This window comes from Sus scrofa, chromosome 12 (genome assembly GCF_054392235.1).
Source record: "Sus scrofa isolate SSC_HxYL_T2T_F1_AM1 chromosome 12, Sscrofa_HxYL_maternal_Yorkshire_Landrace_v2.0, whole genome shotgun sequence".
NCBI lineage: Eukaryota > Metazoa > Chordata > Mammalia > Artiodactyla > Suidae > Sus > Sus scrofa.
The window spans coordinates 1,162,021-1,188,983 of NC_139394.1; the positions used below are offsets into that span (position 1 = coordinate 1,162,021).

At 64.3% G+C, this 26,963-nt stretch overlaps 3 protein-coding genes across 10 annotated transcripts; all 3 read left to right on the forward strand.

Annotated features, from left to right (window-relative positions):
- The first annotated feature begins 3,276 nt into the window (after positions 1-3,276).
- Positions 3,277-12,991, forward strand: P4HB (prolyl 4-hydroxylase subunit beta). 4 transcript variants are annotated; one of them, XR_014820548.1, is made up of 12 exons: positions 3,277-3,648; positions 4,729-4,935; positions 6,677-6,810; positions 6,897-7,034; positions 9,873-9,977; positions 10,161-10,286; positions 10,383-10,583; positions 10,684-10,804; positions 10,877-11,058; positions 11,182-11,268; positions 12,104-12,748; positions 12,793-12,991. XR_014820548.1 is itself a non-coding variant. In XM_021066427.2 (11 exons), exons 1-11 carry the CDS (start codon positions 3,504-3,506, stop codon positions 12,182-12,184), a joined length of 1,527 nt encoding a protein of 508 aa, XP_020922086.1. In that variant the 5' UTR covers positions 3,277-3,503; the 3' UTR covers positions 12,185-12,991. The 4 variants fall into 4 exon arrangements, 1 of the variants encoding a protein (XP_020922086.1); XR_014820549.1 differs by having other exon boundaries at positions 12,104-12,739; positions 12,787-12,991; XR_014820550.1 differs by having other exon boundaries at positions 12,104-12,739.
- A 5,024-nt stretch (positions 12,992-18,015) lies between these two features.
- Positions 18,016-19,204, forward strand: PPP1R27 (protein phosphatase 1 regulatory subunit 27). Of its 2 annotated transcripts, none has more exons than XM_021066435.2 (3): positions 18,016-18,343; positions 18,422-18,572; positions 18,851-19,204. In XM_021066435.2, exons 1-3 carry the CDS (start codon positions 18,154-18,156, stop codon positions 18,972-18,974), a joined length of 465 nt encoding a protein of 154 aa, XP_020922094.1. In that variant the 5' UTR covers positions 18,016-18,153; the 3' UTR covers positions 18,975-19,204. The 2 variants fall into 2 exon arrangements, with proteins under 2 accessions (XP_020922094.1, XP_084839480.1); XM_084983354.1 differs by having other exon boundaries at positions 18,874-19,204.
- Positions 19,205-19,547: 343 nt separating this feature from the next.
- MCRIP1 (MAPK regulated corepressor interacting protein 1) lies at positions 19,548-26,304 on the forward strand. Of its 4 annotated transcripts, none has more exons than XM_021066463.2 (5): positions 19,548-19,897; positions 24,591-24,686; positions 24,765-24,883; positions 25,339-25,440; positions 25,524-26,304. In XM_021066463.2, exons 1-5 carry the CDS (start codon positions 19,803-19,805, stop codon positions 25,586-25,588), a joined length of 477 nt encoding a protein of 158 aa, XP_020922122.2. In that variant the 5' UTR covers positions 19,548-19,802; the 3' UTR covers positions 25,589-26,304. The 4 variants fall into 4 exon arrangements, with proteins under 4 accessions (XP_020922122.2, XP_084839488.1, XP_020922123.1 ...); XM_084983362.1 differs by having other exon boundaries at positions 19,548-19,580; XM_021066464.2 differs by having other exon boundaries at positions 19,548-19,580; positions 24,631-24,686.
- Positions 26,305-26,963: the final 659 nt, after the last annotated feature.

Genomic DNA, 26,963 nt, shown 5'->3' on the forward strand with positions numbered 1-26,963 from the left:
GACTGGCCCCAGCAGGATCGGCCTGCCAAGCAGGGGAGGTGCTGAGACCGCAGCTCCAGGTTCCCAGGCCCAAGGCCCTTCCCGCTCAACTCAGATGCGCCTGCCTTTGGAGGGATGAGGCTCCAGAGCAGCAGCTCCAGTCCCAGCTGGTGCAGGAGCCACAGCCACGTGAGCTCTCCCAGTCCACTTGCTAAGAGGTCCATGGGAATCCAGACCTGGGGCTGGCCTGTACTGTCAGCAGTTGGGTTGATTGGGCAAGGACCTTCTGAGGCTCCACTGGGCCAAAAGGCCTATTTTTGCCCTTGGGTTTTTCAGGCTTTAGTGTGACAGGTGACCTGAGACCTCAAGTGCCAAGTTGTACAGGCACACTGCCAACAGCCAGGACTTTGTCCTGGCTCCTCCCCTGGCGGAGGATGACACGAGGGCACCTGCAGGACCTGTATGACGTGTCTCTCAGGTTCCAAGTCTAACCTGACCCTCCTAGTCGCCTGCCAAGCCTGTCTGTACAGCTCTGAATCCCTGGGCCTGGCCTCCCCGCCCTAGTGAGCCAGCGCCTGGGACCTCTCCTCTGCCTCCGGCCGTGACCCGTCACCCCCCAGGTAGACCTTCCTTCCACTGAGGAGGGTGGCAGCAGAGACCAGGTTGGCATTTGATGTGACTGGTCACCAGTTATGGTAGTTTATTAAAATCTCCTCTGTGTCCCCCCCCTGTCAGGCTTTACAATCAGGGCCCCCTTCAGTCCCCCAGGGCCATGCTCACCACTGCACCTGCTTCTCACATGTGTCTCAGCTCGCCCACAGGCAGGGCTGTGGCCCTCTGTCCCCACTGCTGCTCCATGGTGGGAAGCTGCAGTCAGGAAAGAGCACCCACAGGGTGAAAGGGAGTTGTTTTATGCTGAGGACTGTTTTTGAGAATGAAACGTATCAAGACATTTGAGCAGTGCAATTGTTCAACCGATGTTTAATAGGCACCTTTTCTGAGCATGAGACCCCTGGAGGACGCCCTGAAGCAGCTGTGCTGGGTCCAGAGAGATGCCAGAGTCCCAAGGTGTGTCCCGACAGACCTTGGCTTTGGCCATGGAGGCCCAGACTCAACCAGAGTGAGGCTCAACCACAGCCAGCAACTCAGTCTTTGTTCTGCATCTGGTCTGTTCTCCCCATTCCTAGTATTCTCTTTGCTCTGGGGCTTAGCTGCCTCCAAACCATCACAAACTAATCAACATCGTGCTATGCCCCCATCAGCTGAAAAACCTGATGTCCCAACACTTGGGCATCCAAACTCTGACTTCATGAGTGTCTCCGAAATCTAGACACAGTACTAAAGTCCCTTGTCTCAGGCCCCAGGTTGTGGTCTGTAAACAGTGGTGGCAATCACTAAAGTGTTGGGAGACCGGGCAGCAGACGTGAACCAAACCCCACCTGTCCCCAGAGAGCAGCAGAGCACGCCTGCCCCGGCTACTTTTTTTTTTTTTTTTTGGTCTTTTTGCCTTTTCTAGGGCTGCTCCCGCGGCATATGGAGGTTCCCAGGCTAGGAGTCTAATCGGAGCTGCAGCCACCAGCCTACACCACAGCCACAACCAGCAACGTGGGATCCCAGCCAGCAACGTGGGATCCGAGCTGCGTCTGCAGCCTACACCACAGCTCACGGCAATGCCGGATCCTTAACCCACTGAGCAAGGCCAGGGATCCAACCTGCAACCTCAAGGTTCCTAGTCAGATTGGTTAACCACTGCGCCACGACGGGAACTCCTGCCCCTGCTACTTATGAAGCACTGCTGCTCAGCAGGCTGGCACCCAACTGACCTGAAGTGGAGGCCACAGCCAGAGACACGTGTCCAAGTCCTGTAAAGGTCCCCCGTAAGGCAGACAAGCATCCCAGCAGGTACAACCTCCCCAGCCTGGCCCTTGCTCTACTGGCACTGGGGGAGAGGCACAGAGAACCTGGAATTCCTATTCTAGGAGCTGAGAAAACACACCCTCATGAACAACGTATCCACAAATACAAACTCTCAGAAACACAAAACCATCTTTTTTCTATACTTTCCCACTTCTGAAATCAGGATGCTATTACACAGCCAATGTGTACCTTTAACGTGTTTCCGTTTTTCCTGCTAAGTTATTAAATCGATGATGAGTCTTAAAATCGGCATTGGGTGGCGTTTCGTAACCGAGAAAGTGAACACAAACGGAGAAGAAAGGAATCTCAAGGGGGTGGGCGATGGGGGGGTTAGGTTTTGAGCCCCGAAGAAAAAGAAGAAAAAGGAGCTGCTCGGTTCAGAGCTGCGCCGCCCGACGGAAGTAACATTCCGGCCACGTATGCTACTTTAAATGTTCTAAAGCCACGTTAAAAAAAAAAAATGAAAACATAAAATTTAATACTTTTACTTAACCCAACGTATACAAAATATTCCATCATGTCCGTATAAAAAGGCATCAAGGGACTTGCGTACACTCCCCTCCCGTCCTCGGCCTTGACGCCCGGTGTGTGTCACGCTCACTACCCGTGCCGCTGGGCTGGCCGCATTTTAGAGCTCCGGGGCCCCGGCAACCCTCCGATGGATGGTACGATCCACCTGGGCGCCTAAGAGCGTCCCAGAGACCGCTTCGTGGGACTGGCAGCCCGTGGGAGGAAAGGAGGTGCCCGCGGGGGAAGATGCCGGCCCAGAGCATCTCACCGGCTGGCGGCCCCAGCCCTCGCCAGCGTCCCCATTCCAGGCCCAGAGCCGGTGGCCCTCCTCCCGAGTTTTCCTGGCCCCATCGCGTCCCGCCTCGAACCTCCCCGCCGGCCCCCGCGCGCTGCCTCTGCGCTTCGCCCCGCCGCCACCGGGAGCGCCCTAGCCGCCCGCAGACGCCCCTAGGTCGACGCCCGAGCCGAAGCCCGGCAAGCCCGGCAGGCGCCGCACGGGCCTCACGCGCGCCGGAAGTGCGTCAGCCCGGCTTCCGGCCTGCAGAGCCGGGAGGCGGGGCCAGTTGGGGATACGCGGTCCAGTCAGAATGCAACACGAGGGGTTTAGGAGGCGCAGGCGTAGCTCCGCCCCCCGGCTGGGGGCTCCGCCCCACTGCCACGTTCGACGAAGGATAGGGCGGGGTGCGCGCAAGTCTGGGCCAATCAGGGGCCGCAGAGCCCGGGCCTCCGAGGCTAGCAGCCATTCAAGACCCGCGGAAGGTGTAGGAGAAAGCCACCAGTCACAAGTCGAGGGAGAGAAAGTTCTCCGCCGGGAGCCAATGAGAGGCCGGGAAAGAGTGCGAGCGCGAGCTCCTCGGCCAATTCCGGGCCAGGGCGAGGGAAGTGCCCTTAGCGATTCCGAATCCGGGGCCGGGGCCAGTGGGGGTGCCCAATGCGAGCGCGGCGCAGGCGGGGTCCGGAGCCTGCTGGCCAATCGGGAGCGGGCCCAGGCGGGCGCGCGCGCGCGGCGGCCAGGATTATAAGGGCGGGACGGGCGGCGCGCGCTCTCGTGGCCTGCTGTCCGGCGGCGCCAACCGAAGCGCCGCGCCCGTGCCGACATGCTGCGCCGCGCTCTGCTCTGCCTGGCCCTGGCCGCGCTCGCGGGCGCCGGCGCCCCCGACGAGGAGGACCACGTCCTGGTGCTCAACAAGGGCAACTTCGACGAGGCGCTGGCAGCCCACAAGTACCTGCTCGTGGAGTTCTGTGAGTGCCGTCCATCCGTCCGCGCTGGGCCTCGCCGCCGCCGCCGCCGGGTGGGGACAGAGGGGGCCGGGCGCGCAGCGGGACAGAAGGGGTGGAGGGGGTTGGAGAGTGGTGGTGCCTGGGCGCCCTGTCCTCCTCCCCTGGCCCCGCCAGGGCCGGGTTGGGGGCTTCAGGGCTGTCAGCGTTGCGGCCACCCCAGGGCGCACTGACTCCTAGCCCCTGGAGAGGGTTCCTCTCAAGCTGAAACAAGCCACAGACCTGGCGTCAGCGTCCCGGGGCCGCGCGCGCGCGCGTCCCGGGGGCATCCCTCCTGCCTAGCTGGACCCTGCGAGCGACCGAGGGCCGGCAGCTTGGACTTGCCCTTGTGCTTGACGTCGCCCGGCAGGACCCCTCTGTCAGCCCAAGAAGGGCAGGGCGGACTGTGTGAGCGGCCACAAAGGCAAGGAAGCGCGCCAGCGTCCAGCCGCCTGACTGCTCACCTGGGCCAGCCCCCAAGCACCACTTCTGCCCCGGCCGCCTTCATCCTGTCCTAGCTGTCTTCGGTTTCCTCCAGTGCCCGCTGGGATTCAAACCTTTGCTGGTGTTTCTGAGTCTTCGAGCCCTTCCTGTTTAGGGGGGAGTCTTAGGCCCAGCCCAGCTGCTCCCCTTAGCTGGGAGCGCCCTGTCCCCACAGTGTAAGGAAGGCAGTTTAAATGGGAGTCTCCGGGCTGGTGGGCATGGATGTGTGTCTGGTCCTCAAGCCTGGTCTCGCTCCGTGGACAGTTGAAGCGGCTTCAGCTTCTAAACGTCTCTGGTTCCTCAAGGGAAATTGCAGGGACAGGAGTGCTCTGGCCGCCCGCAGGTAATAGGAAGTTGCTTGTCCTCACCGACTGTCTCCATGCTGCTGGTGGTTTGTCATCCGCGGCCCCTGTCAGGCATTGCCCAAGAGCACCAGGCTGTCTGTTCAACCTGCGCCCTGGCGGGGGGAGTGTTGGTGGGAAGATAGAAGGTTTTCAGGAGGGAAGCGCCAGAGGAGAAGAAGGGGAGGGAGGCAGTGGAGCCGGGCAGGGCTGCTCTCTAGGCCCCCGCTTTCTCTTTCAGACGCCCCGTGGTGTGGCCACTGCAAGGCTCTGGCCCCGGAGTATGCCAAAGCGGCTGCCAAGCTGAGGGCGGAAGGTTCCGAGATCAGACTGGCCAAGGTGGACGCCACTGAAGAGTCGGACCTGGCCCAGCAGTATGGCGTCCGGGGCTACCCTACCATCAAGTTCTTCAAGGACGGAGACACGGCTTCCCCCAGGGAGTACACAGGTGTGGCCCAGGCCCTGCCCTCTTGGCGCCTGGGGGGCGGGCGGGCTTTGCCGGCAGGCCTGGGAAGGTGGCAGGTGGAGGAGAACCCCTTCTCGGGCGGAGTTCTGGGTCTGGATTGGGCTCTGCGGGGCACAGGAGCAACAGTCTCTCCTTCCTGAGCCTTGTGGGTGGAGAGGGCCGTCCTCCGAGCAGGGGGAGCGGCCCAGCAGCCTTGCGGGGCCGGCCGAGACCAGCGGGTCCCAGGCCAGGGCTCACGGCCTTGGCAGAGCTCAGATCCAGGCCCCACACTGTCTTCCACACGGGCCCTTAGCCACTGCCCGGCTGCTTTCCTGGGGCTGGGCCACTTTGGAGGCTGGTCAGTACCAGTGACAAAAGGAGAATCTTTGTAAAACTAGTTCAGTGGCTCATCCCGTCAGAATCCTCTTGAGCAGCAGATCTTGGGTTTTCTTTGTTTTGTGTTTCGTTTTTTGTGTCTTCTAGGGCCGCACCCGCGGCACATGGTGGTTCCCAGGTTAGGGATCTAATCGGAGCTGTAGTCTCCGGACTACACCACAGTCACAGCAGTGCGGGATCCGAGCCGCATCTGCGACCCACACCATAGCTTACGACAACGCCTGGATCCTTAACCCGCTGAGCAAGGCCAGGGATTGAACCCACAACCTTGTGGTTCCTAGTCGGATTCGTTAATCACTGAGCCACGACAGGAACTCCAGGTCCTGTTAATCCTCGCGTTGGCAGCTTCGGTCTTGCCACCAGGCTGCTGTTCGTTCTGGGGACAGAGGTGCCTTGTGCAGAGTCCCCACCCGCCTGTCACCAGCGCAGGTGAGGCACCTGTTTTTCTCTTCCCCCTGTAACTTGCCAGCGTCCTTTTGTTTGTTTGTTTTCCCTTTTTGGTCACCCGGTGGCACAGGGAGATCCCCAGCCAGGGGTCTGATCCAAGCCACAGTTGTGACCTGACCTGTGCCACAGCTGCGGCAGTGCTGGATCTTTGAACCCCCTGTGCTGGGCGGGATCAAACCTGAGTCCTGCTACCGCAGAGGTGCCACCAATCCCGTTGCGCCACAGTGGGAACTCCTAGTCCTTTTCCTTTTCCTTTTCCTTTTCCTAGTCCTTTTCCTTTTTTTTTTTTTTTTTTTTTTTTTTTTTTTTTTTTTTTGATTGGCCACATCCTGAGCCAGGAATTGAACCCACGCCACAGCAGTGACAATGCCGGGTTCTTAACCCTTAGAATCCTTTTAAATGTGAGATTGGGCAACTAGGTGGTCACATCTTACAAGGGGAAAAAGGCCAGCCAGCGTCCACCCTGGAGGGCAGCTGCTGCTTTTTCGCCTCATCTGCTTGGGTGGCATGGCCTCTGCCTCCTGCGGGTCCAGAAGGACACCTGACCAGCTTGGGCACATGAGGTGGTAGAGCCTGTGAGCTGACGCAGGGGAAGGCTGGCCTTGAGACTGACTCGGTCGCCAGCCCCTTTCCCCTAGTGGAACCCCGTCTCTAATTAAGACGAAGCTTAGGGTGAGACCTGGGGGTGGGGAGAACATGAATACGTCATGAATTTTAAAGCCACAGAAAGTGGACCAGGTGCGAAGAGGTTAGGGAAGAAAAGGGACTCGAACCCCCTGGGGTTGGGGCACGTATGTGGACAGGATGCCTTTTCTGGGGCAGGGGGCGGTTTGCTGTGGTTTGGGCAGGGAGGGTGGGTGCACTCCCGGTTTCAAGTGGACCCCGCGCGTGTTGGGTGCAGCTGGCAGAGAAGCCGACGACATCGTGAACTGGCTGAAGAAGCGCACGGGCCCCGCCGCCACCACCCTTGCCGACGGGGCTGCTGCGGAAGCCTTGGTGGAGTCCAGCGAGGTGGCCGTCATCGGCTTCTTCAAGGTAGAGGCTTCCTTCCTCCCGCGGCGGCCGGGCCGGGCCGGGGCCCTGGGCGTCTGCAGCAGCCCCCTCTGCCTCTCCTGCTCCAGGACGTGGAGTCGGCCGCGGCCAAGCAGTTCTTGCTGGCCGCAGAGGCTACAGACGACATCCCCTTTGGGGTCACATCCAACAGCGACGTGTTCTCCAAGTACCAGCTGGACAAGGACGGGGTCGTTCTCTTCAAGAAGGTGAGTCGTGGCCCCGGCAGCTCCCTGGGGGGGTCGAGGTGTGGCCCCAGCGCTGGTGCCTCCCAGGACCTTGCCCCGCTGGCCTGTTATCAGGGCCCCTTCTTGCAGCGTCAGGTTGCCGGCGCCTCCTGGACCGTGGCCTTCAGCCCTTTGTTCTGGTGGCGGTGGACCCGGGAGGGAGCGGCTCCGGAGCATTGGCTCTGGAAGGGGTGGTGAGACGGGGCAGGGGGAGGGCAGCGTTTGGCACTTGACCCGCTTGGAGCGTGGCATTCGGTAGCAGGAGTCCACTTGTGGGGTGGGGCAGCTGTCACTCTGCCGGCTTCGCTCCTGGGCTGTTCCCACCCTGTCGGCGGAGCCCGGCCCCGCGTCTCTTCTTCCTCGTGAGGAAGGGCCACGTGTCTTTGGACTGCTCTGCGCTCGTGCTGGAGCGCGGCGTGGCCTTGGGGTGTGCCCGGCCTTCCTGGCGACGACGGGGCTCTTTGATCCCAGCCACCAGCCGGTGGGCCTGGGGCCGGCTGAGCACCCGTGCCGTTGGGACACAGCTGTCCCTGCAGTGGGTGGCAGGGAGTGGACGCCATTCAGACCTTTGGCGGGGAGCGGAGCCAGGCCAGAGGCGGGTCTCCAGCAGGCGGGACGGAGCCCCCCACGCGTCCTGTTTTGCTCCCCTGGGAAGAAGCTGGTCGTACAGTTACAGGAAAGTCGCAAGCTGCGTGGCCTGGGTGGTGACAGTGTTTGGCGTGCCACCGTCCCCCGCCGTGTGCCCTCGGTTGGGGCAGCGTGTCCCTCCGAAGTGCACAGGCGGCCCGTGGGCTCTCCTTGCGCCGTGGGTGCCCTCACGGCGGCCCCTGAGGGGCCCAGAATTGCCATCTCAGGCAGCTGTCACCTCAAGGCGCCCAGGAAGCCATGATGCCAGCTGGTGGCGAGAGAGCCCTGCCATGCGGGCTGGGGAGAGGGGCTGGGGGCTGGGGCCTGGCGGGGGCCCCGGGCGCGCCCTGCGGTTCTGAGTGAGGAGCTCCCTGGCCGGCTCTGGTCACCCTGGTCCACGCCGTGCTTCTTGTTACCGCTGAGCTCTGGAGCGGCCTTTGTGACGCCGGACCCATGCTGCCGGCGACCACGTGTCCTTGAGGGTCGGGATGGTGGCTTCTCGTCCTGCAGGGACCATCGGAGGACGCGGTAGCTCATCCGTTGAACTGACCACCGTCGGTTCTCTGGTGTCCCCGCGGGCTGGGCACAGCCTCGCCAGTGGTGAGCAGGAGCCTGGCGGAGCCCATGGGCCTTGTGCCCGTTGGGGTCCTGGGGTCACAGGCACAGTCAGACCGTCAGGCGCTCCGCCCCGTCCCTCAGAGGGAGCTGGGCCCAGCGGTGGGACAGGCTCCCTGCTGCCCCCGCCAGGCAGGATGGCAGGGACGCGCCCCGTGGAGCTGCTTTGGCAGCGGATCACCTGTGTCTTGGTGGCCCTTTTGCATCCGTGACGCCCGGGGCCTGAGTGTGGGTGGGGGCCCTTCTGTGGTGTTCCCTCGGCAGCCCAGCGGGCGGCCTCTGCCCAGGGCCCCAGGCCTCGTGCGGCTGTCACCGGATAACGTCACCTCGAGGACGGTGACGCACAGGCCACGTGGTCGTGGCGGAGTGGGGACGGTGGCCTGTCACCGCTGACGGGGGCGCTGCACTAGGCCTGCCGGAGTGGCCTGGCAGCCTCTCGGCTTGGTTTCCACGTTTTCCGTCTGCACCTCTGCGGCCCAGGGAGGGCAGAGTGGCTCTGCCCCAGGCGCCCAGCACCCGGCCTCCGTCGCCGTCAAGCCGTGGCTCGGGCACCACGTGCGTGGGGTGGGAGCAGGAAAGGGCCACCTGCTTTCCTGGAAGTTATTGTGGCGAAATGCAGAGGGAAACGACCTCCCGGGGAAGAGAGCAGCTCTTCCTCCGGCTCCCCTTTGAGTTTCCGGGGAGATAGGAGGCCGACCTGCTGGACATGCTGAGGCCCCACTCGGCCTCCCTGTCAAGGGCAACCCAGTCCGAGGCGAGGCCGCCCCTCCGGACTTTGGCAGCAGCGCCCCCCCCCATGGCCCCGGGACTTTGAAACTCACAGGTCGCTAGGCTTCGCGTGGGTCCTACCTGTCCTTTTTTACTGCGCTAGACTCGCCCTTCTACGGTAACCGTGACAGGTGTGCTGTTACAGTCTCGGGACGGTTAGTTTTTCCCAGACGATGACTCTTCAGTGGGAAGAGTGGGCTGCTCGTTTGGCCCGCCTCCGCTGTCTGCCTAAGCAGAAGTCAGCTGGGCTCTGTTTGCCCTCAGCCTGATGCAATGTCACACGCCGTACCGCACACTCGGGGAGGGGAGCGGGTGACCAGGCACCTGCCGCCGGAGCGGGATTGCGAAAACCACTTGACCGTGCAGCTGCCCTGGGAGGGCCTGGGGCCGCAGGGGCGAGGCCCGCACGGGTAGGGCTGCAGTTTTTTGGGGTTTTTGTTTGGGGGCCGCACCTGCGGCACACGGAAGTGCCCGGGCCCGGGATCAAACCTGTGCCCCCAGGAAACTCCTGGCTCCAGTTGCGGGGACGTGGAGACGAGGAGGCCCCAGCACCCAGGAGAAGGACACGGGTCTTGCAAAGCGTCAGGATGTGCCGGGGCAGGGTCCGGGCCAGGGCCGCTGCGCCCCACAGGAGGCTGCCTGGGTGCCAGCCTGGTGCCCAGGGGATGCGTCCCGGCAGCTGACCCTGGGCTTTGCCTTGGACAAGGGTGTCCCCGAGTGGTGCTGCAGACTGCTCGGGGCCCGCCGGGCCCGCTAAGGGCCGAGGGCGGCCTTGCGGAGAGCCCCGGCACCCACGCCTCTCTTCCACAGTTCGACGAAGGCCGGAACGACTTCGAGGGCGAGGTCACCAAGGAGAAGCTGCTGGACTTCATCAGGCACAACCAGCTGCCCCTGGTCATCGAGTTCACCGAGCAGGTGGGGCTTCGCTGCTGACCCTGCGGCGGGCGGGCGGGCGGGCGGGGCGGGGGACACCCCGCACGCTGGCGGAGCCCTGCTGGGGTCCGGGCGGGCGGCGGCACTGCGGCCGTCGGGAGAAGAGCCGGAGTCGCGAGCTTAGCTGTGAGTGACTCAGACCCCGTCCCCGGGTCTCTCGCCCAGACAGCCCCCAAGGTCTTCGGGGGCGAGGTCAAGACGCACATCCTGCTGTTCCTGCCCAAGAGCGCGTCCGACCACGCGAGCAAGCTGAGCAGCTTCAGGGAGGCCGCCGAGGGCTTCAAGGGCAAGGTCAGCCCCCCACCCCACCCCGGTCCCGGCTGCGGGAGCGGGGCGGCCGAGGGAGCCCTGTCTCCAGCGCCGTCACCGTGCCCTTTCTCCCCCAAGATCCTGTTCATCTTCATCGACAGCGACCACTCGGACAACCAGCGCATCCTGGAGTTCTTCGGCCTCAAGAGGGAGGAGTGCCCGGCCGTGCGGCTCATCACGCTGGAGGAGGAGATGACCAAGTACAAGCCCGAGTCGGCCGAGCTGACGGCGGAGGCCATCCGCACCTTCTGCCAGCGCTTCCTGGAGGGCAAGATCAAGGTGCGGGCGCGGGCGCGGGCGCGGGCGCGGCCGGGGGGCTCCCGGGCCGGCGGGCCGGCGGGCGGGGCGCGCGCCTGACCCGGCTCTGGCCGCCCCCCAGCCGCACCTGATGAGCCAGGAGCTGCCGGACGACTGGGACAAGCAGCCCGTCAAGGTGCTGGTCGGGAAGAACTTCGAGGAGGTGGCCTTCGACGCGCGCAAGAACGTCTTCGTGGAGTTCTGTGAGTGAGGGGCCCGGGGCCCGGGGGCGGCCGCCCCCCGGCCCAGCGAGACGCCGAGCTGCTCTCTTGCAGACGCCCCGTGGTGCGGCCACTGCAAACAGCTGGCCCCCGTCTGGGATCAGTTGGGTGAGGCCTACAAGGACCACGAGGACATTGTCATCGCCAAGATGGACTCCACGGCCAACGAGGTGGAGGCGGTGAAGGTGCACAGCTTCCCCACGCTCAAGTTCTTCCCCGCCGGCGCCGGCAGGACGGTGCGTCTCTCTGCCCGGGGCGGGGGCTGTCTGCCCGGGGCGGGGGCGGGGCGGCTCCCCGCGCGAGGGGGCGCGAGGGGGGCGGCGGGCCGCTTCCCGCACCTGACACCCCGCGCACCGCAGGTCATCGACTACAACGGGGAGCGGACGCTGGACGGTTTCAAGAAGTTCCTGGAGAGCGGCGGCCAGGAAGGGGCGGGCGGTGACGACGTAAGTGGCCCTGGCCCCGTGGCACCCAGACGTACATCCTCGGAAGGGCCCAGAGTGCTGGCGTGGGCTTAGGAGTCCCTCCGGCATGGCCGCCAGTCCCCTGCGCTGCGCTGCCGGCGTGCGCTCAGGCCTGTCCACGGCTCTGCTGGGGGGCGTCAGAAGTGCATTCAGGAGTTCCCGTCGTGGCGCAGTGGTTAACGAATCCGACTAGGAACCACGAGGTTGTGGGTTTGATCCCTGCCCTTGCTCAGTGGGTTAAGGATCCGGCGTTGCCGTGAGCTGTGGTGTAGGTCGCAGACACAGCTCGGATCCTGCGTGGCTATGGCTCTGGCGTGAGCCAGCGACTATGGCTCCGATTCAACCCCTAGCCTGGGAACCTCCATATGCTGCAGGAGCAACCCAAAAAATGGCAAAAAGACCAAAAAAAAAAAAGCGCATCCAGGCCAGGAGGGTATGGCAGGAATCAGGCCACGGAGGCGGCAGACCTGCCTGCCGAGGGGCTCCCCTGGCTGCTGGGGGGCATGGGGGATCAGGGCGACCCAGGTCGTTGGTGTGACGGTGGCCGTGTGCAGTCACCGCCCCTCAGACTGCAGGGGGGGACATTACGCGCCAGCAGCTCCCTGCTCAGTCTTCACGCCGTGGCGGGCCCTGCACCCACCTGGGGGACAGTGGGGGCAGGGATGCTTGGCTCCCCCTTGTCCTGGGGGCAGAAGCCCCCCCACACACACACACATCTGCTCACGTCCCAGGGGCCAGCTGGTCCCTGGTGTGCGCGCGGGGGGGGTGGGGGTGGGCGTGGGGCCGCTCATGCCGGTCCCTCTCTGTCCCCGTCCAGGACCTGGAAGATCTGGAAGAAGCGGAGGAGCCGGATCTGGAGGAGGACGCCGACCAAAAAGCTGTGAGAGACGAGCTGTGACGCGGCCGACCAGGCCCGGGCGCCCGCACCGGCCCCTCCCGGCGGGCTGCGCAGCCTCCGGCCGCCGCGGCCCCTCCCGGAGAGGGCGCACTGATCGGAAATGCAGGGGACTCTGCTGAGGCCACACGCGCTCTACCCCACGTGGAAACCTAAGCCCGTCTTCCTTCGCTTTTCAACTTTCGGAAAGGGGTTTATCTCCGGACCAGCCCAGCCCATCTTCAGCTCGGTGGGCCTATTTTTAATTGTGATGTACCTTTTCGTACATGGCTTTGTCCAGAGTGCTCCCTGAATGTTTTAGGATCTCACGCTGGCCACGTCTCATCCTATTGGGTTTATATTGTCACTTGCAGAATTCCGTCGGTGGGATTTTTAGACATTTTGGGGACATCAGGGGGGTGGTCCAGCTTGGCGAGGCCTCTCTGGAGACTCCTGTCCCCTGTGTGGGGCGGGACCAGGCCGGGCTGGACGGTCCCTCACTTCACGTGGTGTCACCATGGCAGAGCGTGGCTCCCGCATCCTTTGGTTCAACGGAAACTTGAGGTCTCCGTCACAAGGGCCCCCCCCGCCGCCGTGACTGGAGGGGGCCGCTGGGCCCGGGACAGGCCCAGCGGCCCCCTCCCTCCCCAAGCCAGGGTCTTCATGGCTCAGTGACCTCCAGGTGGCCTGAGGCCTGCACCAGCGGAACGCTGACCTTCTGTCTCAGGCTGGGAGGCGGCCGAGGCTACCTGAGCTGAACTGCACGCTCTTGAGGCGTTTCTACCCCGATGTTGGAATTGGACACATTGGCCAAATAAAATTGAAATATTCTGCCTGTTGTTGCCTCTGCTTTGTGAGCTCCAGGCGCTGGGAAGTCGGGCTGGAATTGCAGCTTTCTAGGGGAGAGGAGGTGGGCTTGGTGGGGGCTGCTCTTGTGCAGACACATCCTTCTTGGAACGTGGCGGGGGTGTGCACCGGTCCCAGGGATTCCGAGTGTGTGGCCGGGGCGAGGGTGCCTCCTGGCCGAGTGCCATCAGCTGGCTCACCTGGGGTGGGGGCGGCCAGCGGCCCCAGGGTGGACTCTGTGTCAGGACACGCAGCTGGGCCTGCCAGAGTCGTGCCTCCCCACCGGAGCCTGGAACCGCCGCAGGCTCAGAAGAGGAGTCTCCAGACTTCAGAAGTGCGGTGCTCATCACCAGACTTTCACAGGAGGAAATCTGGTGTTAAAAGAGCAGGACTCTTAATTCGTACAGTGTAATCTCAGGAGTTCCTGGTTGGTTCGGCAGGTTAAGGATCTGGTGGAGTCGCTGCGGTGCACAGGTTCGATCCCTGGCCTGGGACGGTCACATGCCACAGGTGAGGCTAAATAGGTAAATAAAACGTACCTTGACTGCTAGAACTTTCACTTGCTAGTTTTGCACGGGGACGTACAACTGTGACAGCTGTGGGCCCGGTGGCTGTGTTGCCCTGATGGCACCTGAGCTCAGACGGGCGACACCTGGGCCTTGGGGGCCTCGGGACCTCTGAGTGGAGACCCGCGGGGGCTGGCTGGGGCTTGTGCCATCGACACCCTTGAAGGAGGGTGGGGAGGTGGGAGGCCAGGGACAGAGTGAGGGTGGCAGCGTTTCCCCGGAGCCTGGCCCGTCACGCCCTGTGCTCTGTCCCACGTCCTGGTTCCAGGCCCCTGGCCCTGATGCTGCTGGGAGCCTGGAGGTGGCGGGCAGGCGGGCACGCGGGGCAGTCGTGACCCTGAGACTTGTCATAAATGTGGTCTCTCAGTAGTCTTGACCCACACGGAGGCGAGTGTGACTTTTTCCCGTGACTACGGCCTCCCGGGTGCCCCCAGGCCCCTACAAACCAGTCTGCCCCCACCTCTCACCTGGCACGTGGTATACAGCCGGCATCCAGGAAGGTCCTGGGGTTGGTTGGTACCCCGGGCAACCCCCAGCCAAGCCTCCGCACAGCCCACGGCTGGGGTCCCTTCCCTGAGCCCAGGTGGCCTGGTGGGGGCTGGCTTCTGGCTATTCTGCTCCAGATCTGAGCTGGCTCTGCGGGCGCTCGCTGGGGAGTCCTGGCTCTGTCTCTGATTCGCCGGGGAACACAGGGTTTCCGGAGGAGGGAAGCCAGGGTGGGCTGAGAGCAGGGCTGTCGGGAGGCACAGCCGTGAGGGGTGACCCTGCCGGCGGCTGTGCAGAGCCCAGGGCTGTCATGTGCTCCCGGGAGGGAGTGAGTCACTGACACCTTTCCCCTTTTGCCCGGGCAGCTGATTAGCACATTCCTGGGCCCGGGTTTGCTGGGCCGTGGAGGTTGGAGCCCAAACCCAGCAGGGCTGATGGATTAGCGAGGCAACTCTGCAGGCTCTGGGGTAGGCAGTCAGGGCTTAACAGCTTAGGAAGGAAGTCAACCTCTCTCCCTCTGGCCTTCCTCGCTCCAGGTGGTAGGAAGCTCCTGGCCTGGAGCCTAAAAAGCAGCCGCTGGGATGTGGAGGTTCCCAGGTGAGGGGTCAAATCAGATCTACAGCTGCTGGTCTACACCACAGCCTAACACAACACCAGATCTGAGCCTCGGCTTTCACCTACGCTGCAGCTCACGGCTACACCTGATCCTTAACCCACTGAGCGAGGCCAGGGATCGAACCCCGAGTCCTCATAGACACAGATCGAGTTTGTTACTGCTGAGCATGACGGGAAGTCCCTTGGAGCTTCGCTAGTTGCATTCTTAAGACTTCTGAAAGTAAGCTCTTTGCATTAAATGTTTCAGTTTGCGTGACTTCTCCAGAAGGCCGCAACTCGGAGTTCCCTTTGTGGCTCAGTGGTTAACTAAACCCGATTAGGATCCATGGGGATGTGGGGTTCGATCCCTGGCCTCGCTCAGTGGGGTAAGCATCCAGCATTGCCGTGAGCTGTGGTGTAGGTCGCAGATGCAGCTCGGACCCCTGGCCTGGGAACGTCCACATGCCACGGGTGTGGCCCTAAAAAGCAAAAAAAAAAAGGAAAGAAAGAAAAACCCAACCCATAAGGCCGAAACTTAAAGCCACGCAAAACCAGGTCACTCAACGAGTTCCCACGGGCAGAGGCTCAGGACAAAGCTGTGTAAATACAGGTTTGGTGCTGGTGTGGTTGTGCGAATAGCAGGTTTGACTGCTCAGGGCCGGCTCCTGCCCAAAGGTTTCCGAGTGAGCTGCTGTAGGCCGTGACCGTGACTCTGAAGACACGTGTGCTTCCTGGTGTCCTCAGCAGAATGCCCTTCAGGTGTCTGATCCAAGCATCCCAGCAGAAACCCCAAAGCTCCTGAGCTCTCTCGGTTTGCCTTCAGCAGGAGGGTCCCTCTTGGGGCTGCCAGCAGGCCCACCCTAACGGGGTGGCCCGCCTGGCCGAGGCCCGTCTCTCTCGTGGGAAGGGCCCTGCCATTGGCGGCAGCTTCATCCAGAGTTCTTCCATCTGATCCTCGCAGCAGGGCCAGCAGACAGAACTTTCCACAGCATCAGAAAAAGGCAATCTTCACATCAAAGCAAGTTCCGTAGGGACTTTGTCTCTGGGCTTCTTGTAAACGAGGCGGAAGAAACTGTACCCGCTCCTCGCTCCTCCCGAGAGATTAGGAGTTAGGACCGCCCAGCACTGAGCCCGCGGGGCAGGAGCACCGGGAACCAGCCCTCCCCCACCCCCGGCCCGGGGGAGGTTCCCACGGAACGTCGGCACAGAGGCAGGAGAAACGCTGCGGAAGCCCTGTCGGGGCCACGAGGGCAGGGAGCCCGCATAGGCAGTGCCCTGTCGTCCGCAGCATTTGGCCCAAGGCTTTGCACCTGGGGTGTCGATGCATTTGCTGATACCGTCTTGCCGGATGGAGAGCAGCCTGGTGCTGCAAGGGCTTCTGGTGCCTGAGCCCCTGCCCCGCTGCAGAGCAGTGCTGGCCAACCTTGGTTCCTGTCCGCTCGGAGGCCTTTCGTGACTGCCCAAAGGGCTTGCTGGTGCCAGCAGCTGCACTGTGCCCCCAGTAGGCAGGTGTTGGAGTGTTAACTGCCGGCACCTCAGGGTGGGGCCTTAGTGGGAAGTGGCGCTGTTGCAGGTGTAACTGGTTTAGGTGGCTCACACTGGAGTGGGGTGGGCCCTGATCCAAGAACTGGAGGCCTTATGAAAAAGGGACTCCTCGGGAGTTCCCCTCATAGCTCAGTGGTTAACGAATCAAACTAGGAATGATGAGGTTGTGGGTTCGATCCCTGGCCTGGCTCAGTGGGTTAAGGACCCAGTGTTGCCGTGAGCTGTGGTGTAGGTTGCAGACACAGCTCAGATCCCACATTGCTGTGGCTCTGGCCTCAGCCAGAGGCTACAGCTCCGATTCGACCCCTAGCCTGGGAACCTCCATGTGCCGCGGGAGTAGCCCTAGAAAAGGCAAAAAAAAAAAAAAGGGGGGGGGGGACATTTGAGTTCTTTTGTGGTGCAGCGAGTTAAGGGTCTGGCATTGTCACTGCAGTGGCTCAGGCCCCTGCTGTGGTTCGGCTTCCATCACATCTGCGTCGTGTAGTCTTTGGTCTTTGGAACTGCTGTTTGAGGACTTCCCATTGCGGCTCAGCAGGTTAAGAACCTGACATAGTGTCTGTGAGGATGCAGGTTCCATCCCTGGCCCCGCTCCATGGATGAAGGATCTGACGTTGCAACGAGCTGCAGTGTGGGTCACAGAGGCAGCTCGGATCCAGCGTTGCTGTGGCTGTGGCGGAGGTCCCAGATGCAGCTCCGATTCGACGCCTGGCCTGGGAACCTCCATATGCCGCGGGAGCGGCCCAAGAAATGGCAAAAAGACAAAAAAAAAAAACCAAAAAACTGTTGAGACTCCCAGCCTGGAACTTCATCAGCAGCCCTAGATGATCAGCACAACTGGTTTCAGATGCTGCGGAGCCTGCCCGGCTGCCAGGGGCCCAGATCTGCTCCAAGCCCACGAGCCCTGGGCCCGTCCCTCCCTGGCTCGTCTCTCACACTGAAGCCTAAGCCTCACCTTGGACGCTGGTGGCAGCCGCCCTGAGGGCCGCCCATGCTGGCCGGCCTGCCGAGACATCTTACAACCCCACGGGCTGAGCGCCCACGGTCAGGGTGCCCTGAGCCAAGTGCAGGGGGTACACACCCCTAGGACATCACGGTGAGGGCGTCGTAGTCCTTGGGAGCAGACTAAGTGTGAGCATGCGTGTTCTTGGCAGGTAGCAGCCAGGAGCCTGGAACTGGGAGACATGCAGGGGGCGGGGAGGACGGGCTGCAGGGGCCCCTGATGGGCAGGGTGGCAGGGCCTGAGTGGGAGCTGAGGTGTTTAGTCTAATCTGGGAGGTTTCCAAGCAGAAGGGCAGCACCCCTGAGGCCCGCGTTCTGGAAAAACCGCCCTGAGAGTGATACAAGTCACGATGGAAGGTGACAAGTGACAGGGAGGTGGGTAGGGAGGGCTGGATCTTCTCCAAGCACGGCCAGGACCCTGCGGTTCCTCAGGTGTGGGCGGCCCCCTCGCCTTCCAGGAGGCAGAGGCAGCCAGATGCATCAGGTCCTCCTCCCCGGGCTCCTGGGGCTGCAGGTGACCTTGGCCCTTGAGGACCCCGGTACCTGTTTGCTTTCCTTCCGGGCCCTGCCTTCTAGGGCCTCTCCTGCCCTCTGTAAGGCACCTTCTAGGTCCAGCTGTGGGGGGGGGAGCGGTGGCCAGGGAGGATCTGACCCCTTTGGCCGGGCACAGCGACAGGTGGGCTGAAAGATGAACCACTAAACATGATCCTGGGGGCAGGGCTGGAGCGGCTCAGTTTCAGCCCCTCGGGCGCGAGCATGACTGCGCAGCTTTATATAGCACGCCGGGCCCTATATAAGCGGGAAGTGCCCTGGCCAGCAAGAGCACGGGAAGCACTGTGGGGGCTACGCTGGAGGTCACGGTCAGCCGCGAGAGCCTGCACTTGGATCTGGTCTGGGCACTTTCCTCCCCCAAGCAGTGGGGTCCCCACAGGGGTGGCCCACGCCATAGCCTCCAAGATGCCCAGCAGAGCAGCCCGCTATACTCGCTACAGCCCGAGGCAGCGGCGCCGGAGGCTGCTGGCGGATCGCAGCGTGCGCTTCCCTAACGACGTCCTATTCTTGGACCACATCCGCCAGGGCGACCTGGAGCAGGTGGGGCGCTTCATCCGGGCTCGGAAAGTCTCGCTGGACACCATCCATCCCTCAGGTGAGTGCCTGCGGGGCCAGCCAGGGTCTGCGGGGTGGCAGGGAAGGCCTCAGGCTTGACCCCTGCTGCCCTTCCCAGGCCTGGCTGCCCTTCATGAAGCGGTGCTCTCTGGAAACCTGGAGTGTGTGAAGCTGCTGGTCAAACACGGGGCTGACATTCACCAGCGTGACGAGACGGGCTGGACGCCCCTGCACATTGCCTGCAGTGACGGGTACCCCGACATAGCCAGGTGAGAGGGTGACCTCCAGGATGCGGTCCCCCGAAAGGTGGCCCTCCCCATGCAGCTGACAACCCTAAGGCTTCTGGCATCTCCTTTCTGCCCTTTCCCTCCCAAGAGCAAACTGCCAAGGTCAGCTGTCCTTTCCAAAGGGTCTGGTTTCTTCCTCCTCGCCCCACCTGGAAAAATAAAAAACAGGCGGACCTTAGAACCCCAGCCTGCTACCCCGGGGGGAGGAGTGAGCATCCTCCAGGCCAGCTCCCCTCGGCAATCAGGGCTGCCTTTGGCAGGTATCTCATTTCCCTGGGTGCAGACAGAGAAGCGGCCAACGACGACGGTGAGCTGCCCGCGGATCTCATTGACCCTGACTTCAAGGACTTGGTGGAGCTCTTCAAAGGGACTAAGATGGACTGAGCCCAGCCCTGCCCTCCCAGGGCTCTAGCCCTCCCTGGAGAAGTCAGATGCCCACCTCCCCGGGGTGCCAGGGGTGCCCCGCCCACCGGGCTGGGGGGCCCACCAGGCGGCCCAGGACCCCATACCTGGGCGCGACCCCCGCACCCCCAGCGCTGGCCTGGCTTTTTCTCCGGGTGAATTTTTTATGGTGACACTTTTTACTTTTTCAATAAACGTGATGCCCAAGCCTGTGGCGATGGCCTGATTACTGGGGACCCGCCGACCCAGGCCTTCGGCTCCGGCGGCTTCCGGAGGTCAGCGGACCTCGTCGTCCACTCGGCGCTGGGGGTCCGGCAGTGCCGGAGCAAGAGCCCGCGGCCCGCGGCTTCCGCGCGCCGGTGCCCGCCGTCCGCCGCCCCCGCCGTCCCCGCGGGCCCGGACACCGCAGCAGCCCGCAGGCCCGGGAGCCCGTCCGCGTCCCCTCGCCGCCGCCCCGCGCGCCTGCGGTCACGTGGCCGGCGCCCCGGCGTGCGCGCGCGCGCGTGCGCGGCGGCGGCGGCGCGCGTCACTTCCGGCCGGGCCCCTGGCAGCGGCGGCGGCGGCGGCGGCGGCGGCCGAGAGGGCGAGGTGAGGCGGCGGCAGCGGGGGCGGGGCGGGGCGGGCGCGGCCGGGACCCGCCCTGGCGCGGCGGCCGCGAGGGCAGGGCCCCGGGCGGGGGCGCGGGCGCCCGGCCCGCCGCGGCGGAGGGTGAGGCGGGGCGGGCCGGCCGCACGGGGCTCGGAGGGGCGGCGGGCCGCCCGGCTCAGCCCCCGAAGCTGCGGCCCGGTCGTCTGGGGAGCATCCCTGCCGATGCTTCCTGACTCCGGAGCGCCACTCGCCCGCCCTCCGCCGTGGTCCCGCCCGTCCCGAGGTCTCGGCCCCCGGGCCGGGCAGGGCGGCGCCAGGTGCGGACCCAGAAGGGGTGGGAGGTGGCCCGCGCTCAGCGAGGGTCACCGGGCCCGGGGGCTGCCAGGGTGGGCGGTGGGCTGCAGCGGGGAGGCCGCAGCCCAGGTGGTGAGACATTGCACGAAACGTGGAGGCGCAGGAGTCGTGTCCCCGACCTACCGCAGGGGACGCTTCGCAGAGGAGGTGGTCGTGAGCTGAGCCCCCAGGGACCAGTGCAGTAGTTTAGGGCAGACGGGGCATCTCGAGCAAAGGCCCGGAGATGTCAGACGGGGGCGTCTGGAGCTCTTAGAGGAGTGTGGGCGGGGAGGAAAGGGGACAGGAGCCGCGTCCCGAAGGAAGAGGCGCGATTTGGGGTGGCTGGAAGGGCCCAGGGACGTGGGAGGGGGTATCTGTTGCTCGGAAGGGGAGCTGCTGCCTCCACCAGGAGAGGGGGAGGGCGGTGCATTGCTTAGAGGCTTTGCCTGGGGGTCTTCAGGGGACGCCAGCCCTGGCGTCTGGTACTGCAGCATCCTGCTGGCACCCGCTTGGGTGGTAGATCACTTTCTCAAAGTCTCATGGGCAGAAACTGGGCTGCTGAGAGCCCCAAAGACAGAACATGACAGGAAAGTGGAAGCTGGAGACTTTGGAGTTCCTATCGGAATTCTAAAGGAACACAGAATGGCCACACCTGCATCACTGATTCTAACTCCAGAATATCCAGGGTCACTTTCCCAGACAAGAGAGTATCATCTCGGTGCCTGTCTTGAAGCATCTGTCTTGGGGGTTGGGGATGGGGGTGGAGAGCGAGGGGCGGGAGACTGGGTTTGGGGCCCCCCCAACACCCTGCCTCCATCCCTGAAGCCCTTGGTTCCCGTGGCAGGGCAGGGTGCTACGTAGATCCATCCAGGAAAACTCTGCCCGTCTCTGTGCAGAGCCACGTGGGTGCCAGGGGTCCAGGAACCTGCCAGGGCTGGACCCCTGGCTGGCCCTGACTCCTGAGGCCCTGGAGACACGGAGGTTGGGAGTCCCTTGGGGTGCAGACCCCGCTCTGCTGGGCAGCAGGTGGCTTTGCCCTCCCAGCCTCCCAAATGTGGGTTGTCGGGGTCCTGCCTGGCCCGGTGCAATAGCTGCCCACAGTCAGCCCTTGGCAAGTGTTTGCCGTGGCCAGCGGCGCTGCTACCCCCTCACGGTGTCCCGTCCGTTTGCGGGTCTCCACCTCCCCTCAGTGGGCTGCCTCTGCGTTCATTTGCCCTGGGCTTTCCCGGCTCAAGCTTCCTGGTCAACAGCATCTCTTAGCGTCTCAGAAGTGCCCAGTTAGACGACACATTCCTCCTGTGACGGCGCTGTCCGCCATCACATTGGGTATGTGGCCATGGAGAGCTCATTTGAGACGGCCGCTTCCCATGTGCATACTTGGGTCTCTGCGGAGCAGGGGTCCTGGTGAATGTCCTTGGGGGGTGGGGCCGGGACTCAGATGAGCGGGAGGAGGCTCTCCCCAGGGGCTCCAGAGCAGAGATGGACGACCCCAGTCACAGAGGGGTTCTGGATGCTGCTGTGCACCGAGCGGTGGGCTAGGCGGCGGTGGGCGACAGTCCGGGCCCGCAGGGCGCCTGGGAAGCAGTGTGTGTGGTTCTCCTGGCAGCAGCAGAGGTGGCTCTGTGGCACAGGCTGTGTTTGGGGTAGGCGGGGGCCCTGGTGAAATAGATGGTGGCCAGACCTGGGGTTTAATGGCAGAAGGCCCAGGTATTGTTCTGGCGGGGAGCGACTTGGTAACAGGGTGTCGTGGAGACCGTGACGCGTGGCGTGTGTTGGGGACAGGAGTGCAGGAGACTGTCCCCGCCCCGGGGGTGGAGGGCGAGGGTGGATGTCGGGCCAGAGGTGCTGGCGGCGGGCAGGGTAACGAGCCCGTAGCTGGAGACCAGGGATCTGGGGGGCCGGGGGGGGCTGGGGGGAACCGACGTGTCATCAGACGGAGACCTTGGGGGGGGTGTCATCAGATCTGAGACCTCGAGCAGAACCTCGGCTGGGCTGCTGAGAAGATGGAAAAACGCTGCCGGCCTTTGCGCTGCTCGCTGCCAGGCACGACCCCCCACCCCGCCCCGCTGTTAGAATCCAGAAGCGCTTCTCAGGTTGATGGGATGCAGTGTATATGATGAGGTTTTGGGCTCCAGGCTCGAGGAAATGGTTGTGCCTGATAATCAGCGTGAGCGCAGGGGAGCGAAGCAGGGGAGCGTGGTGACGGGGGAAGCGTCTGCTCCCTCCCTGCCGCCGGGTGGGCCCTGGGGTGGGGTGCGAGCTGCCATCACTGTCCCGCCAGCCTCGAGGCTCCAACCTCAGCAAGGCCGTCCTGGCCTGCTGGGCCCCTGCCCCCCCCCAACCCCTGCCTCTGCAGTCTGCCCCTGCTCGGCCCTTTCCCCTGGTGGGGAGCCTGCTCGCTCGTCTCCCTCCGCCCCGCCAATCTGCCAATCTCGTCCCTCCCCAGCGGCTCTTCTGGGACAGGCAGTCCTGGTTGCCAGGCCCACTTCCCTTCCGGCGGCACTGAGACCCTTTGTGCCAGGTCGACGGAGATTTTGTCAGGCTGGTCCAGCGGTCACCTCTCCGTCTGGGTCTTCCTGGAGCCCAGTTAACCCCGTGGACGGCTCGTCCATAACCTGGTTCTCTCTCGGTCTGTGCCCTCGAGGCTCGGCCCTCTCCACTGGAACAGCCACGTAGCCCCAGGCGTCCGTTTTCAGTCCCTCTGGGCCACTCCTTTGCTCACAGCCGCGGTGCAGTCCCCCTGCTGTGGCCGTGGCTCGTACTCGCAGCTGTCACCTTTCAGTGGCTCTTCCTTCTGGGCACTGGTGCATGCTCTCTGGTTGCTACTGTGCACCTCTCGGTGCCACGTGGCTGCTTCCCTCAGGTGCGTGCCCAGGACCGGGGTGCATGTCCTGGGGCCTGCAGATTTATTAGGTTTTTTCGTGGAGATTGCTTCTGGGGTCAGGCCGAGGGGCCACCTCCTTGGAGGAGCCTCAGGAGCTGATGAGGGTGAACGAGGGCAGCTCCCTGCTCTCTGTTTTCGGGGGAGCAGCAGCCGGGGCCCCTGGGAAGGCTGCTCGTACATTCAGGGAAAGCCTCGGTGTCCCTGCATCCCACTGGCTGGCAGGGCTTGGTGGGGCGGGGGCACGACCAGCCCAGGGTCCTGAGGAGAAAGGCCCCTGGAGGGAGGCTGAGCTGTGGGGGGAAGACGGAGGACTCGGGGTTCCTCACGTCCGGCGGGACCCGCTGGTAGGACACAGGCTGTTCAAGGGCCTGGCTGGGAGTTCCCTGGTGGCACATCAGGTTAAGGATCCAGTGTTGGCACTGCAGGGATTTTGGTCACTGTTCTGGTTGGATCCCTGGCGTGGCAACTTTCTCCTGATGTGGGTGCAGCTGAGATACGCATACGTATGTATATATTTGAAGAGGAGACAGATGGTGAATCCTTTTTAAAAAGGTATTTTAGGAGTTTCTGTCGTGGCTCAGCGGGTTCAGAACCCAACCAGTGTTCATGAAGATGTGGGCTCGAACCCTGCCCTCACTCTGTGGGTTAAGGATCTGGTGTGAGCTGTGGTGTAGGTCGCAGATGCGGCTCCATTTCCACCCCGGCCCAGGAACTTCCATATGCTGCAGTTGCGGCCCTAAAAGGCAAAAAAAAAAAAAACCCAAAACCGTCAAACCAGCATGATGACGTGGAGGGCTTTTCCCCTGTGTTCCGGGGCTGGCACCGCTGGCGCCTGGACGGGAGACCCGGGCCTGGAGATCCCCCGAGCCCAGGGAGGGAGAGGACACTTCGTGGGAGCCCAGGGAGGGAGAGGACACTTCGTGGGGAGCGGGGCCCGCCTGGGAGGGCCCAGGAGTCTACCTGCCCTCCAGAGAGCTGGCTTCATGCTTTTCTGTCGTGAATGCCTCCGCCTCTGGGCTCTCTTTAGCCGGGCAGGTGTTTAAATGCTGAAGGAGCCTGGGAGGGGGGGCCCTTCGGGAGGGCCCGCGACCACATGCTCTGGGGCGTCCGGGGTCCCTGCGCCGCAGAGCTGGGCGGGGCGGCACGTGTGCTGAAAGGCCCTTCCCGGGCTCCCCCCGCACCCAGCCCCCAGCATCTGGGGTTCCCTGTTCTGGGGCGAAGCCAGGCCTGGGACCTGCCCTGTGCAGCCAGCTTCCTCATCCTGCGGTGTGTGTCTTCAGCCAGCAAAGGGACGCTGTCCAGCTGGCCGGCTTGAGAGTCCGGCTAAAAATAACCCCCATCCAGGGCTGTGCAGTCCCCTGGGCTGAGAGAGACGGTGAGCTGGACGCACTCCGGGGCCTCGGTCGCTAGGTCGGGGGCCTGTGGCTCCCTCCAGGCTCACGGCCGTCCCCCAGCCCTCGTGTCGCACCCCAGCCTTGGGGACCAGGAGGCTGGCAGGCTCTGCTGGGCTTCTCACTGCTGGGCAGCACATCCCCGTTTTGCAGATGGGGCCTGAGGCTCAGCCGGAACAGGAGCCAGGGCTGTCCCAGGACGCCGGGCCTGGGGCCTGGGAGGGTCGGCGGGGCTGCCGGCTCTGTGGAAGGCCCTCCCCGGCCGCAGAGGCTCAGGCTGCTCCAGGTCCTGCGCGTCACCCCCCGCCTCGCCCCTTTTGCCACTGGATTGTGGCCGGACCCCATCCATCCGTGGTAGCGGGAGGAGGCGGACGGATGCGTCCCACGCCCTCTCCCCGCCAGGGCCCCATCCCATCCCGGCGTCGTGGGCCTTCCCTTCCAGAGGCCGAGGGGATCCCGCAGTGGAGTGCGAGGACCAGACGCCCCAGCGATGACCAGGTGGGTCTCTGGCAGCGAGGGGCCTCGGGGGCAGAGGCAGGTGCCCCCAGCGCCCCCTCACGGGCCGGGCTCCCCCAGTTCCCCTGTCTCCAGAGTCGTCTACAACGGCAAGAGGAACAGCAGCCCCCGCTCGCCCCCCAGCAGCAGCGAGATTTTCACCCCGGCTCACGAGGAGAATGTGCGCTTCATTTACGAAGGTACGCGGGGTGCCCCCTGCGACTGCCCCCGCACCCTCACGGGCCCGGTCACCGGGGTGGTGGGTGCTGCGGTGTTCCCCGCAGGCAGTGCCCGCTAGAGGCCGTATCTGGAGCCAGTGCTGTCTGCATGGGGAGGGGCCCGTGGAAGAGACGGTGCCCCCAGGGGGACCCAGGGCTTGAGCCCAAGTGCCTGGCATCTGCCGGGAGGAGGGCGTCAGGGAGGCAGGAGCGGTAGGAAGCCTGCCTGGAGGAAGTGCTGTCCCCCGTGCGTCGTGGATGCCTCTGCCCGCGGCTCTGGGCGAGGTACCACGAGGCTGGGAGGGCTGTGTCTGCGCAGGGCGCCCCAGGGAGCGGAGGTGTGTGGGGCACCTCCAGGTCCAGAGCAGGCGGGCTGGAGGAGGGGAGGGGAGGGCACGCCTGGCAGGCCGGGGCTCTGACCGCCCTGCGTCCTGCAGCCTGGCAGGGCGTGGAGCGAGACCTGCGCAGCCAGCTGTCGGGCGGCGAGCGGGGCCTGGTGGAGGAGTACGTGGAGAAGGTCCCTAACCCCAGCCTGAAGAGTGAGCGGGGCCGACCCGGGGGCGGGCGGGGCTGCGGGCAGGAAGGCCCACCTGCGCCCACCCTGACCGCTCTGCCCCCGCAGCCTTCAAGCCCATCGACCTGAGCGACCTGAAGCGCCGGAACACGCAGGACACCAAGAAGTCCTAAGGCGCCGGCGCCCCCGCCCTGGCCTCTGGGGGACCTGCACGCCCGCCGCGGCCGCCGCCTCTCCCCTGGGCCAGCTCCTGGGAGGGGAGGGGCCTTGCTCCCCGCCGGCCGAGAAGCCCGGGACCAGGACAGGCGCGCCGGACGGCCCAGGCCGCCCCTCCTCCCTGAGCCCCCCTCTCCCCTCGGGGGACCTCAGGCTGCCCCCATCCTTGGGAGGGCCTGGGCCCTGCCTGCCCCCAGGGCTTGACCTGACTCCCCTCCCCTTCCCAACACCTTCCGCTGCCCCCACCCCCCTCCCCTGGCCACTGCTAGGATCAGGAGGGAGACGCAGGGGCCTCTGTCGTCTCCTGTGCTGGCAGGACCAGGCCGGCTTTGTCCCCGAGGTGGCCAGGAGGCAGGACAAGGGTGGTCCCACCTGTGCCCAGCATGGGTCCCCCACTGACCCCTGTTGCCCCTTTGGCCTGGACACGGGGAGCATCTGACACCCCCCTCCCCCCCGCCACTGTCCAGCCTGGCCCCTTCCCTCCCCGTGTCCGCTTCAGGATGGCACCAGCTCTCCTGGGACACTGCCGTGCCCCCCCGCGCCTTAGGAAGGGGTGTGGGGCTGCCCACTGGGTCCTGCCCTGTGCAGTGAGCTGGGAGGGTGTGCTGTGCCCTCCAAATCCAGGTGTCCGACTGGAACCTGAAGGCCCGTGAATAAAGGTGGGGTGGCCTTGGCTCAGCCTCTTGGTCTGTGAGGCCCCTGTCCCGGCTGCCCACACAGGGCTGGAAACCCAAGGTCACGGGCAAGGCCCAGAAGTTCCCTGTGATCCTTGGGCTCCCTCAGGGAGCTCAGGCCTCCTGGGGGGCTGTGGGGGTGGAGGTGGCACATCCCTCTGCCGTGCGGGGCCCTGGGGGTGGCCCCTCTGCTGTCCAGACGGAGGAGCAGCTACTGGGCTGCGAGGTCCTGGGGTCACTCGACCTGCCAACCTGGCGCAGCAGCCCCGGCAGACACGACAGACGGGATTGATTTGGGGAACGCCCTTTCCCGTAGAGGGTTCTGGGGCTCCAGTGGCCCTCCCTGCGGCTGTGGGAAGTGTCTTCTGGGACGGTTCCCCAGGGACGGGGGGGTGCAGGAAGGGTGGGTCATGTAATAAACAGCGGCCACGGCTCACTGCCAGTGGGCGCTGGCTGGTGCCAGGCCCTGAGCCAAGTTCCTGTAACCACGCAGGCCCATTTGCTCCCCAGGGACCTGTGGGGCATCCTGCCAAGGGTTTGAGTGCCTGCTGGCTCGGGTCACCCGAGCAGCCCCCCGCTGTCTGTGGCCGGAAGGGGGTGGGTATGGCCTGGCCGGGGCACAGGAACCCGTGGCCAGAGGCTGAGTGGGCACCTGGGT